At 38.8% G+C, this 21723-nt stretch overlaps 1 protein-coding gene across 1 annotated transcript in view; it reads right to left on the reverse strand.

Annotated features, from left to right (window-relative positions):
- tnrc6c2 (trinucleotide repeat containing adaptor 6C2) overlaps positions 1-18945 on the reverse strand; it is a 56445-nt gene extending 37500 nt beyond the window's left edge. The window contains exons 1-3 of the mRNA XM_088005310.1: positions 17906-18945; positions 5466-5566; positions 5190-5211 (exon numbers count right to left, since the gene is read on the reverse strand). Of these exons, the coding sequence (XP_087861436.1) occupies positions 5190-5211; positions 5466-5528 (85 nt within the window). The 5' untranslated portion in view covers positions 5529-5566; positions 17906-18945. The remainder of the gene's footprint in view (positions 1-5189; positions 5212-5465; positions 5567-17905) is intronic.
- Positions 18946-21723: the final 2778 nt, after the last annotated feature.

A 21723-nucleotide genomic window follows, 5' to 3' on the forward strand; every position in this document is an offset into this window, starting at 1 on the left:
TTGAAAAATATAATGCTGTTATCACCATGGCGACACCGTGCAAATATGTTTCTCCTCAGGTTTGGTGGCAGTGGCTGAGCAGAGGGTGGGTGAAACGACGCAGACATCAGGAGCAGAGAAGAAGGATGACACTGGCTCGCCAGCCTTTTGAGATGAAAACACACATGCTGCAGCAATACACAGAAGATTTCCTGATTATGATGGTGCAGAATGCGGCAGCCACACAGATATTACTGCGCCTTTCTGAATCTGTACGTAGACTCCTATAACCCGAATAGAACTGATCGAACTTCCTGCCTGAACAGCACTTTCTCATAACCTCAACAATACCTGCATGCTTCTATGTAAATACCAAAAGATATGACACCACAGCAAATACAGTATAATCTCTGCTGCATAATCTGCAAACATGTCTAGTCCCATTTAACATTATCTGATGCTGGAACCACAAAATTCAATGTATTTTGTTTGGATGTTGTAAACAGTTGTTAAATTAAGCAGATTCTCAGGTGGATTTAGGTTTGGACTTTCACTGGGCCAACAAACCACATTAATATTCTTAGATGTAAATTTAATTTTAGTTCTGGTTACAATTTCCAATTTTAAGTCTTTTCAACCTCTAACGGCTTACTGGATTGCTCTCTTCCATTTCCCCATCAACTCTCAGTAGCGTTCATGTCCCTGTTAAAAGAAAGCATTTCCACACAATGATGCCGCTATTCCCATGAATCAGGCATGGTGATGTGAAGTTAGAGCACACAGGATTTTGTGCATACGCTTTGGTTCGTTTGACACAATGCAGTGTGAAAGTGAACACGAAGATCTGGCAATGTTGCAACTTTGCTCCCCAACAGAACTAAGTTACCAAATTATCAAGTGTGAGAACAACCTTATTTAGGGGTATCAGAGTAAAGGGAGCTGAATAGAGATGCAGACCACACTTAAGGTTTCAAAAAGCCATTTTTCCACACACTTATGTCTGTGTTTGTCTATCACACAAACCTACAAATAAACATTAATTGAAGACTGTTTTTGACAAGACTCAACACAATACATTGCAATCTTTCATGTCTCATGTCTTGATGCTCAATTCAGATTTCTTTCCTGTAATCAGATTTTTTTTTTTTTTTTGAGAGTTCATACCACTCATTAAATGCAACCAATCAGGACTTAAACTGTTTATGACTCCAAAGTGATACGCATGCACAGAAGAAGACAATACATGTCACACAGCAGCAAACTGATCATTAAGTATAAATGGATACCATCATCTATGAATCAATTTTAAAGCTATTGAAGCAATGGGACAGACAGTATTGTCACAAGATCATAACACAGGAAGTCAAGTGTCTGGATTTACTGCATCTGGCTTCTTCTAGTGCAGAATGACCATGCATGTCTCATGTCTGTGAGTCATAAAGATTGGACAAAATGTGATATGACAGTTCAGAGGGCAAACACTTTGAAAACAGTCGTATATCTATGTATATATTCTTTTTAGTACCACATACATCAGAGGGAGAAAAGATCGGTATTGTGCATGTGTAGTTAAAAAAAAAAAAAAAAACTAAGCGGCTGTGATTGCCGTGGCGGCAGAGATTGTGAAGAATCTGCTGTATGCCGTCAGTGAATAATCTCCATCCCTTGGAGGAGACTTGAAAGGAAAATGGGAGGAGGGTCTGTATCAGAGGTCCAGCCTATATGTGTGGGTGCAGCAGAGGAGGGTGGGGGGAAGTGGGCTAGGGCACTGGGGATGCTGCCTCCAGAAACCCTGCATTCGGTGAAGCTCCGTGCCTAATAGGGGGCAGAGAAGTTAATTCCAGCGTACCGAAGCTTCATCTCATTTTCATACATATGAAGCCGAGATCGATTACCGCAAACAAATTGAATGCCTGGGTCCAAGGAGGGCCTGCAGAGAGGAAAAAGGGGAGGAGGGGATGCTACGTGGCTGCGACTATGAATTCCTAAAAGACTATAAGGATGGTAGAATGCACTGATATGGATGAAAATACACAAATCACTGCTGCATACTGATTTGCTCCCTTCCTGCATATATATATATATATATATACTCAAACACCTCTATTATCTAGTGCCACGCATAAAAAGCAATCTCTGTCCAGCTGATGCCACCTTCCATTTAAAAGATATCAGAGATTTTAGGTTGCAGGCCAACTCCCAGGAGTCCTGATGGCTCTCTGAGTGATTAGTTTTTAAACAGGACTTCTTTCCGCAATGTTCATTCAGAATCGCATTCCCAATCCATCTTCATCTTTCATTTAACATTGTATAACAACTGCTCACATTTTTAGCCGTCTTCCGTATTTATACCAACGCTGAGCATTTAGGATCATTTCGTTGCACTCGTCGAATACAAAGAGCCGCTTCACTGCTTTCGTTTCTCTGTGTTTTTGCTTTCATCTGTCCAAAAACAGCTCATTACAATTTTTCCCTTTTTAATTATTCTTTTTAACGGTCTCACTGTTGTCTCTCTCTTTGTGAACCACTCTAACACAAAGTGGTTCACAGTGGTTCAAAGTGGTTCAAGTTTTAAAGTCAGAGATTTTAAAACTTCATCTCTGACTCTCGAACAAAGCAGTCTGATTTTTGTAGATAAAGAGTAGTTTAATCATTGTTGGTCCAAAAGATAAAGAGGCGTTTCATGACTTTCTCCGTCTAAAATATTTTTGTGTCTATTCCTCATTAGAAGAACAGATCAATCTTTGACTAAAATGCTTCCAATGGATGAGTGCTGCCAAGTCTGACTGCACTGGGAGGATGAAATTTGTACTTTTATCTGGACCCTTGTGGTTATTCCAAGAACTGTTACACATTTCTTTTGACTTGATTCCAGGAGGGCACCGACAACCAGGAGGTCAAACAAACAACCCAGAGCGCCACCTACAGCACTGTTGGTTTGCCTCAGTTAAGATCAGTGTTACTGATTAAACCATTTAAAAATAGACGAGGCTAAAAGCACATTGTTACGAAAAGAAAACATACAAACATACATACAATGTCATCTTCTTCTGGACTTTTGGTGAGTTGCTGTCCATTCATTCTGCTCTCTAGCTGAAATTATGACTACAAGCTTTAGAAAATCAAATAAGGGGATATTTTTAATTGAGCTAGTCAAGGCTGCTCGTGCTCAAAAATCATCCAATATGACTAAGAAAAACAATTCTGGAGAGAAAACAGGGTGGAAATTCTTCTACAGTAACACATAAGACTCATTGCCAATTATCACCATCGCTTGTTAACAGCTATTGCAAACAGGTGTGTCAGAACCACATTTGGCGGCATCTTGCACAAGGCCAGGTTGGCTTGGATAGTTTTTTCCTTAGCAAATAAAATCAACATTTGAAATATAAACCCTATATTTACCCAGGTTATCTTTGTCTGATATTAAAGGTTGTTTTATGATCTGAAACACTAAAGTATGACAAAAAATTACCACGCTGTAGATTACAGACAAACAAGTGAAATCCTAATATTTTGTGAAATTAGTTAAGCTCACAACTAATTTGAAAACCACGAAGTGTGGGCTGATGTATGCTGACAATCAATGAGCATCACAACAGGAAGCCAATAAGACTCTAATCATAACATTTCCCAGAGTCGAGATGACAAACACACTCTGGGTAAGCAAAAGGTAGCACTCATACCATCATGAACATGTTGAGCAAAGCAATAAAACCAAAGCACACAAGTAAAGGTGAGACTGTTGTTGGAAAGGGAGCCAACAAATGTCAAAGTAAAACAAGCTAGAGAAAAATCTCTGCTCTGTGTACCCAGTAATAAAAAATGGATTCTGCACAGTGACCTGCCGACTCTGTAATGTGTATTGCTACCACTGTTTACATCATATACCTTTTGTATTAAATTCTAACCCTTAGGTGGAATGTTAACTCTTGTTCCTCAACAGGAGCAGCCCAATGTTGCTCAGCGTAAAGCTGAAACTTTATTAATCATCCAAGCTTACACACAGTGCAACAGAACAAAGGTGTAAACTTACTAACAATGCCTTGTAGAGGTGTTTTTTGTTTTATTTATTTATTTAAAGCATGTGAATCTCAGTGAAAAGAAGCAGGCAGCAGATCTATTTTAGCAGAAATCACAAAGGCCATCTGAGGACAGAGTTCTTTCAGCCTCACTCTTTTGCAATACGGCTCAACTGCCTTTCCTTTTTCATATTCAACTCGTCCCATCCCCCTCATCTCTTTACCCGCATCACACAGGGTGAGCTGTCTGGGTGCCTGATGCTGTGGGTGCACTGAGCGTCACTCTGTATTACCCTGCCCTGTTTTCGCTCTAAAGTGTGTACGCATGGCTGTGTCAGAGAAGGACAGAGTCAAGTTGCACAATTGTGCACGCATGTGCATAATGTGTGTGTCCGTCTGTGTGCAGGAATGCAAAACCCATTAATAAAGTGTGGGTATGGCTGCACAGATAAGTCTGCAGTAATCAGAGCTTATGTATGTATATAAGCAGTTAAAATGCACAGGAAAAGAACGACAGTGTGATGGGAAAACGTCATTCCATCCTTAAAGATTTCTTCTGCTTCATTTTGTTGCCCTTAAATGTCCCAGGTCCAAAGTTTGAATATCAGACAAATAAATACAAAAATAATCATTCCATTTTTCCAGGTGAACAGGCATCCAAATCAACCTAGTTTTTTGGGGGGAAATTATAATTGCCACCCTGATTAAGTAATCATTTAATTGTTATTAACTACATTTTAAGTCATCATACCCTCCAAAATTAATCCAAGATCACATAAACGGCTCATCCAGGACAACATTTAAAGCACTGTGGGACAAGATTATATATAAAAAAAACAACAAAACAAAAAAAATGTTCATGTTAAACCCACTGCTGATTAAAACAAACACCAAACCCCACCTCACATTTATAAAAACCACCTTGGTGATCTCCAAGACTTTTGTGGACTGATGACACAAAAGTGAAGTTTTTTTTCCCCTTAATAAATGAAATCAATTTAAAACTGCTCATTCCATTTAGCCTGATTATCTTTTTCTAATATAAAATTGTGTTTGATGATCAGAAACATTTAAGAGTGACAAAAAAACTGAAACAACAACTTTGTAAATGAGCAAATACTTTTTTTTTTTTTTTTTACATCACTGCTTATGTATGAAATGCAGTGTTATAACAGTCATGACACTCACCTTTCGGTTTCTGATCAGAAGCCTGCAGGAGGAAAGAATAAAAGAATCAAAAGGGTTTATAAGCACTGGAAGTATTTTTAAACAATAAAATAATTGGTGGATGTTAACATCATTCAGTCTTTATATTCAAGGACATAATATAAAAGACTAAAAAAAAAATGTTTAGTTTCTTCTTTTAGTTTTTCACCAAATCCTCCACAAATGTTTATTTTTGTGCCATTTAAGAAAAATGTGCTTTTGCTTATTGGTAGAAGCATCTGAGCATGTGAGAATCACCTTTTTCTGAGTGATTTCCTTCTTGGTCTTTTCTTCTTGCCTTTTCTTTTTCTTTTCTTCCATCAAACGGTTCTCTTTCCTGTGTTGCTTGCTTCCATCAGCTGTTCAACAAAAAATGAAAAGAGAGGCGAATCAGACAAGAGGAGAGACTGCTGAGAATTTAGTTCCAATAAACAATTTACACGAGCAGCTGCAAAAGTCAAAGTCATTGCTGCGTAAATTACATATTATGACTTACTTTTAAACCAGTGGAAGTACCGTAATTTCCGGACTATAAGGCACACCTAAAAGCCTTGTATTTTCTCAAAAATCAGCAGTGCGCCTTATAATCCGGTGCGCCTTATAGTCCAGAAAATACGGTAAATGCGGCCATTGCAGACAACTAACATGTTAAGGCATTAATCAAGAGTTTATGTACTTCGTGGACTTAATTTTCTAAATCAAGTTTCAACAGGATTAAACAAAAAAGATTTTAGGATTCAGGAAGAAACATCTGCAAAGGAGAAGACATAAAAATAAAAAACTTCAGGGAAATAAAACCCTGATTTTTTTTTTCTTGCAGAGGCATTTTAAAATTTACTGTAAATTATGTCACAAGTTTGAGGATTTCTGCAAATATAAATGACTACATTATCATAACTCACTGTATACAAACTTTAAGTGCTTGTTCTTTTAGTAACATTTATTTAGAGGCATAAATTAGTAACATTCAGCTCATTTTGATTTCATAATGGTGCCGTTCATTACAAAATTGCACAGAGAAATAAATGAACTGGTGACTATGGCCAGCTTAAACTTAGAAAGCTGACCTTGTTCCTATCAGCAACTCCTCCCTACCAACAACACTTGTCAATATGGAAGTTGGTACTGAAAAGACTCAGTTACCTATTTTTAGTATTGGTGAGGAATTTCAAAATAAAAGAAAAGATAAGACGCCATTAAAAAAATAAATTCCACAGGTGCATCTTCTCCATCAGGATTGCTTATTAAGGCGAGAGCAAGACTTTCAGCAGATAACAGAAAGGTTTAATGCCTTTCAGCACATTTATAAAAGATGTTACATTTGGAAATGTTGGCAGCACTAGTTATTATAATTAGTCTGCATTCTCTAAGAGATACACAGTTACCAACAATAACTGTTGGTAACTGTCAATATCAGATACTAAAGGCATTTTAAAATATTGATGCTGTGATCATTTTGTGCTTGTATTAAACTAGATAAAAAGCTGTTTTATATTACATGTCAGAGTTAACATCATTTGGGACAGCAGTGTTACACAGTCCAATCCCTGCTGCTTAAATTGTAAATATTTAATAACCACTGATGGCCGAAAGGGCAAGGCTAGTAACTATTTTTATGCTATTAAATGTAGTCCCTAAAAGAGAAATTGAATCAGGTGAAATCAGTATAAGCAGGTCAAAACTTAAAAACTTGATTTTGTTTTATTTTGTACTTTGGCCCAAAGGTTGACTGGTACATCTGTTTTGTGCCAATTAGGAAATGGTTTTGCTTGGTTTCTAATGTGTCTTTCATATTTAGATATTAACAAAAGCAACAAACTTGTGAATATTTACAAAAAAAAAAACTTTTCTCTGAACTACTGACAACAGTACTACTGACTTTTATGTTTAGCTGCCAATTTCCAGAACTGTGTCTCTAATATTGTAATGCTGTTTGTAATATTCTAGGCATGTTTAGAAATAATGAATCAAGATGAAAAAAAAAGATCACAGAGCAACATCATAGATTATAGAATGAGCAAATGTAGGTCTAAATCCATTTCCTGACAGAAACGAAGATTTTAAAAAAACACCACCACACAAAGTGAAAAGCAGAAAACTGACAGCAGGAGGCAAAGCTACTGCAAGCAAGACGAGGTCTAGTTAAACGAAAGAAATGAAAAGAAAATAAGAAGATAAAAGGAGTGAAAGGAAAGCTGACTTTTAGGCCAACGAACTTGTAGAATGAGACAAGATCTTTTAACAAAGAACTTCTTTGAGTGAGTGTGACTCAGACTAGTCAGATAGCTCGCCTGAGGGCCAGATGAAACTAAGTACTTCATTTGAGTCTTTATTTCCTTTGGCTCAGCTCTAGTGACAGCTCCAGGAAACTGAGGTACGAACTGAAGCTAGCTAACAGGACTCTTGGTATTAAATGTTAGTAAGTGAAATTGAAACAGAAACAGAATTATGGTCATTAAATTCAAACAAAATACCAAAAAACATAAAAAAAAATCTCAGAAAGAAAAAAAAACAAGACTGTTTATTACTGAACACGATGGGAAGGAGCTAAAATTAATGTCTCCAAACATTTGCCAAAATTCCACACTTTTCTAGACAAATAGTGTTATTTCTCTGTGCTCTTAAGACAAATTTTAAATTATAGATCCAAATGTTCTCTATTAATTTATGGCAGATCTTATTACAGTGGTGAGACTGTAAATGTGAACCCTGCAAAGACCACCGAGTGGAGAAAAGAGGATTGCTGGCCGGCTGGAGAAACTGATGGATGGGTTGTTAGACAAACTGGTAAATGGCTGGATAAATAAGGTAACGCATTTATCCAGCCATTAATTCATCCAAGCCAAGTAGGGGGATGAATTAATAAGATCATGGACAAAGGAATGAATGAATAAACGTGTTTACGCAACATTTTTCTTTTCCGTATTTACACAGAGCTGGAAAATACTTAAACTGCATAAACTTTTCTAAACTTTGTAAAGACCCTGTAGTCTAAACTCATTGCAGCCATTTTGCTTTAAGTTTAAAAAAATAAAATCTTTCTCAGTCACAAGCTTACTGTAAGCTTCATATTTTCTGGAAACCCTGTTAAATAAGCCAGTCCTATTAAAAGCTCCGTATGCTAGGACAACACTAATGCTTGATCAGGTGCTGAGCTTTTGTGAATAAATGACTGACTTAGTAATATAACAAAACTCAAACTGATGGGATATAATGCTGTTTAATTTGCAGCCTCTCCAACACCAGGAGAAAACGATGCATGGCAGGGATATGGCTCAAAATTTAGATAAGTGATTGAATCATAATCCATATAACAGGGTTTTAATAGACGGCCTGCCACCCACTGTGCTGCTCACTGCCAGGGGGAGGAACATATCTGTCAGAATGACAAGAGAGGCCTAAAAGAGGCGGACAAAGACCAAACACCCCGGCACAGACTGGTGAGCCAAGAGATTTAGTTAAACGTTTTAACAAAAGTAAGTTTAATGTTAAACCACAAAAAAGGCAAATAAATGCAATAAAGAGATGCCCCAATAGTTCTCCATCAGTATTTCCCTTCCTACTTTCCCTTACAGTCTCATTTTTCACACCAAGTCTGTGTGTGTAACATTGTGCTATCTCAGCAGCTAGGGGAAGGCCACCCTAAGGTAATAAATAGCAGGCTAAACTATGTGTGGAAGTGAGAGTCTGTATCTGAAGAATGCAAATGCAGTTTGTGCAACGTGGGCTGTGCATGTTCTGCACAGCACCACAATTCTCCTTTATTCTCCTCAGTTTTGAGCCCATCCAGTCTCTCTCTGAACATCTGACACGAAGAAAACTGACAACAAGGTTCACCTAAAGGGGAGAGCAGAGTCTAAAAGTTCCAAGTCAATTTTCCAGAGTTCTCCATCCGATGCAGTCATTCATCTTGAAATGTAAAGTTGACACTAAAGTTTACATTGAACTTATGTCAGATATTTCTGCAGTGCACAGGCATAAAAAAAGAAGGAAATAAAATAAATGATGGATTATTTTCATCTTTAGCTGGGATTAAAAAATTTAAAAATAATGGGGGAAAAAATGGAAAAAAGAAAGAAGGAAAGGAATGTAGGAAAAGAGGAGAATAAAAGAAAAGAAAGAGGTAGGGTACAATATTTTAAGACCTATTGTCAATGTTTCACCCTTCCAGACCTGCTCAGATCTTCTGGTTCTAATCTGCTCCACTTCCCCAAAACCAGAACCAAACATGGAGAAGCAGCATTCCATTTTTATGCTCTAAGAATCCGGAACAAACTTTCAGAAAACTGCAAAACAGCTCAAACATGGAGTTCCTTTAAAAAAGCCTAAAGAGCATACCTGTTTAGAGCTGCCTTTAATTCATAATTCCTGGAACAATAATATTTGGAGATGATTCCAATAGTTTGGTAAACAAAGGAGAATTACAATGGAGCGGACAGTTATCGACTGGTCTGCAGTAGTCAACGCCAAGGCTACCTCACATAAAGCCGTGCTGGCCTCTTGCTCTCAGCAGTGCTGACACCAGCACTGCCTCAGCACAGATCATTTCTGTGGTGCTGCTGCTGGCATCAGACTTACAAAAGCTCATTTAGACTCACAAGGCTACAGCTTGTTGTTTAATCATCTCATATCGAAGGGTCTTGGATGAACTAGCTCAGGTACAACTCCAAGAAGGTTCAACATGTTACAGCAAAGCTACTCTGTGGTATTGTTCTGAGATTTTACGGCTGTCTGTCATGGGTTTGTACATGTTGGTAGTCTTGTAGAAATCGCAGACTTAAGAATCTACAATATCTAGGAAAGGCACAGAGACGAATGATTATTACCAGCTACGAAGCTAACTGTCTCAATGGCTGAATTAAAGAGCTAAAATTAAATACTTGAACGCACATTTTGACAGACAAGATCATAGCCATCACAATATCAACAATACTGCTATCGCAAAGGACTGATTTCAAGTGCCATCCATTTTCACTCTGGATGTTAATAATAATGGTTGGTTTTTAAACGATCCTTGATGTAAATCATATGTGTATTTTTAAAAAGAAGAGAGTGTGGAGTAAGTGAGTTTATTCTAATCAGCATTGACATCGGAATATTCTGGAATAGAATTGCAACTGCATGTGAGCAGCGCATTGAGCAGCATTACTGTTAATTACGGTTCTTAAGAAGAAATGAGTTTTGTCAGTTTGAAGCTTTACAAAACACAAAGACTGTGTTTTCAGAACACGTTTCAAAAGAGTCGAGTCTAGTTCTTTCTTTTTTGGCTCTGACGTCAGCCAACTGTGACTCTTTGTAACTGCATTTAGAACAGAAAGGTCCTTTCTTTGTTTTGGCCATTTGATCCAGACTGTGGTTGGAGCTCTAATCTTAGCCCCGGTCAAGCTGAAAAGGTCTTGGAAAATTGAAAAGGAGTGATCTAGCAAAGGAAGTTTCCTCTCGGTGTTGGACTGAACAGGGCTTCAGGCCTCAGCTACAAGGAAGGACACAAGATAGCGAGGTCTGAATATGAGCACACACAGGAGGAATGAAGAAACAAGCTCGCACAAACAGAAACACCCACGTAAAAACACACATCGAGTATTGCCTCGATGTGTGTGCACAGTGGGCGCAGAGAGCTGGGGGGAGGCAGCGAGGGAAAAGGGGGGTAGGCAGGCAAAGGATGAAAGCCAAGGCAGAGCAATTCCAATTAAAAACGACAGCCGCCGGAGAACCAGACCGGGCAAAGAGAGAAGGAAGGGGGCTACACTGGAACAAGAACAAGGCAGCAAAAACACAGGAGAAATTGGGGAGCTAAAAACAAAACTTAACATAAAAGAACAAGAAGGCCGTTGGACTCTAATATCCCTGCACCTTTACTGCTGGAGCCTACAGAAGGCTAATATGCGAAAGGTTAAAGGGAAAAATAAACTAAGGGTGGCAGAAAATGAAAAAAGAACTACATGCTGTATTTCATAAATAACGAGTGAGACAAAGTCAGAAACATTCTATAAAAAGGAGAAGGGCAATAAAAAACTGCTTCAGTCTCACGTCTTGTGAGCAGCTGTCAGACCAACTGCAGGCAACACTTCCTACAAAGCTGCAGCTCTTCCAGCAAGTAATAATATAAATAATACGATAGCCAGACCAAAACCACACAATGTGGTGAAGCCACTTTCCACCCACACGACCATTCCTGTGGCCTCTCAGAAGCCACAAGCCCTAAATCTTCCCTTACCTGGAAAAGGAATCCGGGGTTGCTGCTCCCGACACGTGAGAGCGTACACTAGTGTTTACTCCGCCCGAATGCGTTTGGGAGGTAAGCTCGTAAATTCCAAAGCTGATAAGCAGCAACAACAATGCAGCTGTATTTTCCTTCAACCCAACAGTCTGATTGGTGGCTTGGATTGTGAAGCATTCTGAGCATACCAGCTTTACTTAAAGCAGCTGGTATTTAAAAAAAAAAATTGATATAGTGTCTGATCCTCTATGAAATGAGGCACACATTTTCAGGCGTTGTAAAATCTGTGCTTTACAACCTGACTGCTCTCAACCAGGTAAGTGTTGAGAAATGATGAAGATGATTGCAAACATTGAAAGAAAGAAAAAATCTCAACAGAATGTTATAAGCACTCTGAGGTTTTCCACCCAGAAAAACTAAATAAATAAAAAAATTAGCTCCCAGAGTCTTGACTGCTCCTATGCCAAAGCCGATCTGGAACTTTTTAGCACAGTGGCAGCTCATTAAAATCGGAAAACAGCACAACGGGCAAGACCAAGCGAGCCTGCTCCCTGTCATCACAGCAGCTAAAGCTTTAAGAACTCAACAAGAAGCTGTCAAGACAAGTGTGAGTGTTAGTCCTTACCTCCTGCTTATTTATGTGAACTTATTTAGATATTTTCAGAACCAAATGTAATTATATTTGCTGGTGAAAGTTCTGCAGCCTGTTAATAAAGCCGCATACCATGGCAACAAAGAGGATTTGTTGCTGACTAGCTCACAGATAATAGTTCAGTGGAATGGATGGATGGACATAATAGACGTAGAAATGTGGAATAATTTTTACAGGATATGTAAAAATGTCGAAGACCTTCAAAGCTATTCCATGAACAAAGAATGACAGTGCCACTACTATGTTTCACGGTGAGGATGGCGTGTTCTGTGCTTTTAGCTAATGAAATATCATCAACTTTATTCAGCACATTTTGAAGTATCACATTAAAAAAGGTTGATAGAAACAGGAAAATTCAAAATAACTTATTCAATTTCACAAAAAAAAGGTACCAGCAACAACAATGCAGCTGTATTTTCCTTCAAAACAACAGTCTGACTGGTGGCTCTAAACCGTCCTTGATGTTTGATGTGTTTTTTGGCTTTTTTTAAAAAAAGTTAATGAGCTTAAAGGGAGATGGAAACACATTTGCTGAAACAGTTTTGACGAAGCAAACATTTATTGGCAGGTCAGCTGTTACAGAACTGCATTTCTTTCTCTACATCTCTGGACAGCATGCTACATCACCACACCAAGTTGACATGACAGAACAATTACAACTTGCAGCACATTCCTGAAAACATCTCTCCATATTTCTGAGATGTGTGGTCAAGTTTAGTTTGCAACCTGTGCTTCCTGTTTATTACGCCTCTGCGTAATTTCAATTCAGAATGAAATTACGCTTTCTGTGACCTAGTTGATTCACCCCAAACCAGTAGATTGATTCATGGCTAATCCACATGACTTGTGGAAGAAAACATAACTATAGTTCTGTGTATGTAATATAGTGACAATATCCTTTCTTTCATGTTCTTTCAGTTGAGATGCATTTCTCCAAAGATTAACTGAACAATTGCCATTGCATTGTTTTATCCACCAAGGTGAAACATTTCATTTATTTGTTGGTACAGTAATCATGATCTCACATTTGTATTTAGCTCATTTGAGCTTCATTTCACTGTTTAACTCATTTATAATTACTTACTTTTTAAGTAAGTAATTATACTTACTATTTATGTGATTTTTAATTTATTTTTTCTATTTACTTATTTATTAAGTTTCTTACACTATCAATCAATCAATCACATTTTATTTGTATAGCACATTTCAGCAGCAAGGCATTTCAAAGTGCTTCACATAATTAAAATAAAAACAGCATGTGACATTGAAAAAAACAGTGAGAAAGACAAAGACATTTTGATAAAGATTTTTTTTAAAAAGTACTTGAGTCCTAATTTTGTACCATAAACACGTAAGTATGACCTGGTATGACAACGCAGTTCATTGAATCCCTAAAGAATGAATGTTGCCTTAATTTCCGCAGTTCTTTAAAATCAACAGAAACTTCTTCTCTAATATTGACACAAACTATCTCAAGCTCTGAATTAATATTTGAACTTGAAGGTTCAAGGTGGTCATTTCTAAAAGCTACTTTAAGAAACGACAAACCAACAAGGCATAAGTAAACACTTCAAGTTGATAGCAAGGTCATTAACAGCACAGATAACGACACAGTTGATCAGAGTTTATCACCCAGAGCAGTGACCCCAGCTTAAGGTCAGCTAGAGCATGCCAGTGCTATTTACACCGCTTCAACTTAAAGCTTGGGAAGTCCTACTGAGCCTAAGTCTGGTTACATGAGAAGTAATGCTGTCTAACGTTGGCGTGACGGAGAAATGTGGGCTGGATGCCCTGTATGGAATCTATCCGTTTTCCATGCGATACCCTTTTCCTTCACTCTACAGCTCTCCAATTAGCCAACACCGAGCGGAGGAAAGGACAGGGGGCCCCAGGCAAACCTCGGCACACAGAACATTCCCCTGGACCCCCGCCAAGACTCACAGGCAGAAGCACTGTGGCTTTGGCTTCATATTCCCCTCCATCCCCCTGCTTCCATCCTGGCTCGGCCAGGCTTACCCCTGTTGGGCCCCTTTAGCCCATGGCCCCTCCATTGGCACACAACTCAAAAGACAGAAGAGGTTACACAGACCTAGCTCCACTCTTTGTATACAAGCAGATCTGAGACTATGGTGGTATGCTTTTGCTGTATGAAGTGGCTTTAGCATATTTTGACCCCTAAAAAGACCAATTTATGGCCAAAAGATTTGGAAAATAAATGTCTCGAAATGACCCCAGGGTCCAACCCTCTGATCCCACATCTTTCTTACATTATCCACTGAATGATGTAATCCACTGTAGAAAACAATGTTGTGACCAAAATACCTACATCTTCCTCACCATTTGCACACCCAAACATGCTTTATTTAGCTCCATGAGCACTTCGAACACACATGCCCAGTTAATCTACGTGTCTGCCCTTAACCTCACTTCAAAACGTCCGTGGACAAAGAGAACAAGGAAAGAGGATAATGGCTTTTGGCAGTCTCCAATGGAATCCAGCTGATTCTACTGTCAACGCTCCCCTGCCGGAGCAGCACCCTGCAGCGGTGTTAAGCATGCTATCTATCAGGACTGTGCAAGCCGTCTGAAAAGCCTCCTAATCACAGGTTCACTGATAGCCACATAGGGCCCTGGCTAAGGTCATTCATGGGGGGAAAAAAAGGGACAGAACAAAAAAATACACACAGGCAAAAAGGAAAAAAGACTTTTTGTTTCACTTGATTGGAAGGATCAGACTAATAATACTATAAAGAAATCCAAAATTATATTTGAAGAACTAAAACTGTATGCCAGGGGGATAAAATGAACAACAGGAGCAAGGCTAATGATAACAGGCTTCATGTTTTGTATAATGGGTCAAACGAGGGGAAGCGAGCCTTGGGTTTCCCTTTTATATCAACAATCTCGACCTTCGGTGATAAAAGCGGGCTGCAGATGGCAATTGCAGCCAGGATTTGTCCTCATGGCTTTGTTACAATACAATCTAATCAAAATAATGTCTGAATGCCAACAGCATGCAGCCTGATTCGATCCAGAGCCAATGTGGATAATAGCTTTCAAGTGTACAGCCAAAAAGGACAAAGTAGCACAGTAATTCATTAAGTCGGGCTTGTAATGTCTCAATATTATGGATGACGTCGCACTAGGAAAAATATATATGCATTTCCATCTATCTATACATGAGAGAGAAAGCATGCAGATGAAGGCAGCAGTTCTTTTAAAATTGACAAAAACTGGAAGAAAAACTACAAAACGAACATTCAATAATTAAAGCAAATGCAGGTAATGGCCATCTGATTTGTATTTAACTGTAGACTGAACATGGTGAATATTCTTTGTTTTGAGGCATTTATTTTAAAAAATCTTTGGAGTTGATCAAGGAGAAAAAAGCCTCATTCTGAACTTCAATTGATAACAGATTTATTGGTGAATCTCTACTATGTATTCCTATTGAGGTAATTAATTTGCAAGTTCTATAATTACATTTTTTTTGGCCTCAGTGCACTCTAGATACCTATATATGCTAAAGTTATGGGGCACTTATGTCTAGTACAGTTAATGAGGTAACATGTACTTGAGGTAACATGGAAACTCCCCTCTCCTTCGCTTTTCCAATCTTTATCTTGTTTTTCTAAATTGTGTTTTAAGGCAGACAGACAGGGTTGCCCTTGTACAAGAACTTTGCTCTGTTTAAGACTGTGAATCAGCTGCGAGTCTGAGGCACAGATGAGATCTCATTAACAACTGGAGGGCAATAACAAACTGCCTGGGATTTTAAGCTGGAGACGAATGGTTGCAAAGTCCCACAGCAACAAAGGCAGCGGTTACTCGTGTGTAAACAGCGACTGATTCAAACAAACATCACATTTTCTGCACCCTCATGGCAAACCGCATATACAATTAGAGGCAAGCTTAGCTGCATATGTACTTGCTTTGTAGTGTGCATGTGTGGCACTATTACACGTGCATGATATATTTTTTTTTCCCCTTTCATCACCTCGCTGGTGTGTGAAGATGGAGATAAGGCAGTTCGACAAAAATGTCAGTGGGGGATGGGGAGGGCTATGGAGTTGAAATTGAACAGGAAATTATGTACTTCAATTAAGACATGAGGCAGAGATATTAAAAGCTGTACTCCAGTGCCTGGGGGATCGGATGCAGAGAAAAGGCAATGCAATGGAAGGCGACAGTTCAATCAGAATCTCGGGCTTTCCTACCGAAACGGAGGAGAGGGGGTGGAGCCGGGAAGGAGGGAAAGGAAACAGGACAGCTATGTTTAATAATGCACTCGTGTAGTGGAATGTGCAATAGTCTGCAAGATACATGAAGCGATACATTTAGAGAATAAATCACAGGCTGAGTGGCGGTGAAAAGAGGGAGGTTAAATCAGAGGTGCTCCAATCAAGCTATTCCAGTACAGATTTTCTATCTTTCTTTAATGTCTGATGTGCCAATTCTGTTTTTTTTGGGGGGGGGTTTCCCCCAGGGAGCAAGACTGTAAAATAGGAAACAGAGAAAGTGTGACACAGGTAACACTTTTGCTCCATTTTGCTTCATTCTTTTTTCCAAAGAGAATGAAGCAATTACAAGATTATCCACACTAATGCATCAAAAAAAATCTCTCTAACGTCTCCAGAAAGTGACACAAACTGCATGTTTGGTGTTTTTATACACCATAAATTGAGGGGAATTCTTAGTTTTAATGCAACTAACAAATAAGGGGAAACAATTTTATTAGTATTTGACTGGTGATTGCAGTCAATCAAATGAAAAGTGTCCAATTCTGACCAGGTAGAATGATTGGTGCGCCTCCAGTTTAAGATGTAAGAAAATATCTCAGTTACATTTTAGAACACCATAGTGTCAAAAAAAAAAGACGTCAAGCTACTCATCAAATATTGGCAACTGGTAATATCCTACCCCTTATTAATCAATTTGTGATAAAGATCCAATTAAACCCTCTTTTACCTTAATTACAATAAATTAAAGAGTTGCACAAGGCAATTCTCCCTCTGAAATAGTATAAATGTGATGCACCAATTCATTGATAGGAGATCGGAACTGGCCAATTTTTGCTTGTTCAGCAAGGCAAATACTAAGAAATTTGATTTTGTTCAAACATATTAAATAAATCAAAACTAAGACCTCCCACAGTTTTCAATCTATAAAAATGAAAGGACAGCATGTACTTTGATGCATGTTCATTTTTCAAGGTTTAGTCAATTCAGATTTGTGGCAATTTAACTTAACAGATAAATTGGGTTAAATTTGTAATTCCTCCCATTTCTGTGACAAAATTAACACCCCCAACACATTTCTCCCCATATGTTTCACAACAATCTGAATCAACAGATCAAACCTAAAAAAGTATATATAAAAAAATAAGTATTGCCCAAGAAAACCCTAATCAGTGCATCTGTAATCATAGTGTATATTTACATACACAGCTGTTTTCTAGGATACTAAGCCAGTCATAAACATGTTCAATATTTTCCAAGCCACTAACATCATTATTATTCATGAACATACGCATTCTAGACACAACCATCGCTGGGTATAATAACACGAAGACATGGAAGAAGCTTTTCCATATGCTTCCTAAAGAGCAAAGTGAGTCAGTGGCACCCCATTGGTACTGATAATACCAAAGCTCAGTGCATCACAGAAACATGACTTAGGTAAGATGGATTTTCTAAAAGCATTAATAATCATATTAAAATCAATTCATGTCTAATTTTTAAGCTCCAATTTTTCTTTTCAAACATTTAACTGAGACAATAACCGCTAAATCACAATGGGATAAGATATGGTGGATTTGAAACTTACCTTGCGTTCATAACAGCTTTGGCCGCTTTTAGTGAAGAATCGGTGCATGACAGGAAAATATGAGAAAAAAAATCCGATGTCTGAAATTTTTTTTATGGTTTTCTTTTTTCGAAAAGTTACCCGTAAAACGTTGGTGCAGAGATTTAGTCGCAATTAAAGTCGGACTTGATAGATAAGCCGACTGCTGCGAAGCAGCTTGTGGTGTCAGGATACCGAGGTAAACAACGGCTATGCAGCCAGATATACACACAGCAAGTTCGGTGATTTCTGCTTTGAGCATAAAAAATACTGAAATAAAACACGTTTTGAACTTAAACTAATCGAAGAAAATATAACGATATAACGAGGGGTGGGGTGAACGGTGAAACAACACTAATAACAAAAACAAAAAAATTAAAAAAAAATAACTGAACACGAATAAAATGACTTTTTTAAAAAGCAGAATAATGGTGTTAGCTAGTGTTAGCTTGGTTGGCGTTAAGATATCAGTCGTCGACTGAGGAGAGGTTTTGCAAAAACGGAGAATTCAGGCAGTTTTCGAAGGAGTAAAAATCGCCGAAGAGAGTTTTCTCTCTGAGCAAGCCGACGTCCGCCAGCCAGCCAACTTGTTTTAAAGTGCAAAAGAAACGTTTCAGTTTAAGAAGTCGCCTGGACGGCTAGCGACGTGCTGGCTGCCGCGAATGCAAAGCGAGCAGCGGCTCCGGGGAAATACATTCTGCGTGGAATCCAGACGACGGAGCGGACACTCGCGGTGGGCGTTCAGTGAGCTCTAGATGACAGCGGTCTTTCAGCCATTTTGTTCAAACTAACAACACCGCAGTCTGCCTCTCCTCCTTCCAGTGAGAAACACGGACCGGGAAGTGGTTCCCGATACGTCACTCTCGGCCAACCAGAGCAGCGGACGCTGACTCCGCCCATCCGGCCCACCCTCTCCTGCTTTTCTGAGCCCTGGAGCGCTTTCACAGTGAGGACCTTCACGTTATGGGCAGCAGCAGGAGACAGGCACGAAACCAAGCAGTTCACATTTCAATGGCACTAACCGAGGCAAACAGAAAGCAAACTATATGTATTTACGACCAAAAGCGCCTCAATCTATGGAATAAATCAGTGAATGAAAGTTATGTATGTAAATAATAGTTATAAATACAATGGGCTCCAAATATATTAATCTATCAAATGGACAAATAATTCATTAATTCAAACTTGAATTCACTGTGTTAATATGTCGTTATTTCAGCATTTTGTGAGAAGTGGGTCCATATATCCTTTGCCAGTCCATCATGAAGCCCAACTGACAGACCAATCCCTGAGTATTGCAGAGCATATTAAAGATGTGAGATACAACAAATATCAAATTATATTCTGCAAAACTTAAGTATGAAAAAATATAAATAAATGTATTATTAGAAATCATTTCGAATTAATTTTAACATAGTGCATGCAAGTTTTAAATAAATATTTTCATGTTACTTAAAATATATATTTAATGAATTATGAAAACATTTAAGTTACCAAAACATTTTAAACCATTACACAAATATTTCTTTATTTACTTAATGCACATACTTCTACCTTTTATGGCATATTTAAATATTTAAAAACTGACTTACTTATGTGCTGAATTACTACTTTTATCTGTCTATGTCTATTATTTTAGTCATTTTCTCTTTGGCCAAATTTAGCATTAGTCTAAATTTTTATTTGATCATACCTAAGGGCAATTTTAAAAGGACTAGTTAATCCAACAGTCAAGTTTTTAAACTGCAGGAGGAAGCCAGAGTATCTGGAGAAAACCCCCACATGTATGGTGAGAACATACTGAATATATTGAACTGGCTTGTGAGAGGGCAAAATCTCTCCAGTATCTTCAGAAACAGGGAGTGACATCAACCATTCACAACATGATACATGCGTAAACCCTTGTGCACCCCAGAACTGCATTTGCAGCCGCCTTAGACAAGTAAAACATGGCCCCCTGTCCATTCTCTGCACTCCATTCTCATGGAAATGACCCCTCGGTGCACAGACAGACACTCACAGATACACACTCAGTTTGCTGGGAACAGGTCAAGATTGCGTTGCACAAAGGGCAAGGCTGACCAGTCAGAACACTCACTTACATCTGCGCTACAGACTACAAATGAGAGAGCAGGAGGGGCTCCGCCAAAAGTTTTTTTTTTTTCTCTCGTTTTCGAGGCAATATGCCCAGAGCTATTAAAGCAGCAAGCTCTCACTGAATGGGGAAAGCAGATGTTCTGTGCAGGGTTAAGAGAGGTGAAAGCAGGGGGGAATGCCTAGAGAAACACTGTAGGGGATATGAACTTCACCCTGGCTCAGTCTCTGAATCCAGAAGAATGTGAAGGTATTTATTTTTTTTATCCATGATGATGTTTAAATTTGCGGTTCATTACACAAGGCAAAGTCAAGTGCATCATTAGCTGAAGTGGTGTGAGCCGAACAAGAAAAAGTGTGCATTAACGACAAAAAGAGAGCGTGTGTGCCTGTGACAAGACATGCATGTTTGTACTGCCTTGCAAAAGTATTCCTTGGCCTTGATGCAAAGCACTTAGCTTGGCAGAAAACTAATACAACACATCACCCTAAAAACTCAGTTCCATTCCTGGCACATGGCGGATGCAGTGTCATGCTGTGGGGGATGCTCTTATTCACCAGGGGAGAGGGGATCTGGTCAGTGATGGCTGGAATGTGGTTTGCACAAACTGAACAACTATTAGCCAAAGTGATGTGAGAAGTAGTGAGCAAAGCTATCAAAAAGACAAAACATTGATGTGAATTTGCAGTGCGCTGCAAAAGGATTCATTGCCCTAAATCCAAAATACTGCAGTCTCTTCCAGTCCCTCAATATGTGATCTACAAACCTCGCAGTTAACTGAAAGGTGAGTTTTCTGTTTGCGTCTGATATGAGAAATTTGTAAATAAGCACTGAATGCATTTGGATCGTCTGGATCAGGGACTGCAACACAGAGCTCAGCCTGATACAGAGAAAATCCCTCACACATCGCTCAAGTTAATGCTACGAGTTGTAGGTCTTTGGTTTCAAGATCTCAGCTGTGTGATCTGAAAAAAAAAAAAAAAAAACAGCCGGTGATCGCTCTGGATCAACTTAAAGTATGTAGTAGGTTGTTTGTGTGTTTGTGCAGCCTTTCAGGTTGTTATGCCATGTAAGAGAAGGTGTTCTCAGTAGAGCTCTCACCTGAACAAACCATGGTGCGACATCACAATGGTAGCATCATACTCTGGAGTTGTATTTGTTCAGTAGGGGGAGGGCAGCTGGTCAGAGTTGATGCGAAGACCATCAACTCTGGTCTTCTGAATTTCTTCTTCCAGGATTTCAGAGCAATCCTGGAAGAAAGCCTGACAGAGACTGCATAAATCTTACAAACGGGGTGGAGGGTTGAACTTCACAACCCCCCCCAAAAAAGTACAGCCAGAACTACAATGGAATAATTTCTATTACAGCAGTTTCAGGGGAATGGCCCAGTCAAAGTTCAGACCTAAATGCAATTGTGATAAGACTTGAAAATGTATGCTCACATTCAGCAATCTGAATGAACCTGAGCTATTTTGCAACTAAAATGGTGGCAAAGTTTCCTGTTTGTAAAATCTGAACAGTTATAATGGCAACAAAGGATATTTCTGCAAAATATTGATCAACCATTGTGTAGGATCATGACATAAAATCCCAGTTATGTATACATGAGGTTCTGTATGTGTATAGGAGAGTGCACACACCTGTTCTCTCTCTCTCTCTCAGGTGTGTGCACTGTGAGAACAGTGCACAAATCTGTGTGCACTGT

The sequence above is a fragment of the Poecilia mexicana genome, unplaced genomic scaffold, assembly GCF_051168715.1.
Source record: "Poecilia mexicana isolate PSO_F unplaced genomic scaffold, ASM5116871v1 scaffold_1, whole genome shotgun sequence".
Taxonomy (NCBI): Eukaryota; Metazoa; Chordata; class Actinopteri; order Cyprinodontiformes; family Poeciliidae; genus Poecilia; species Poecilia mexicana.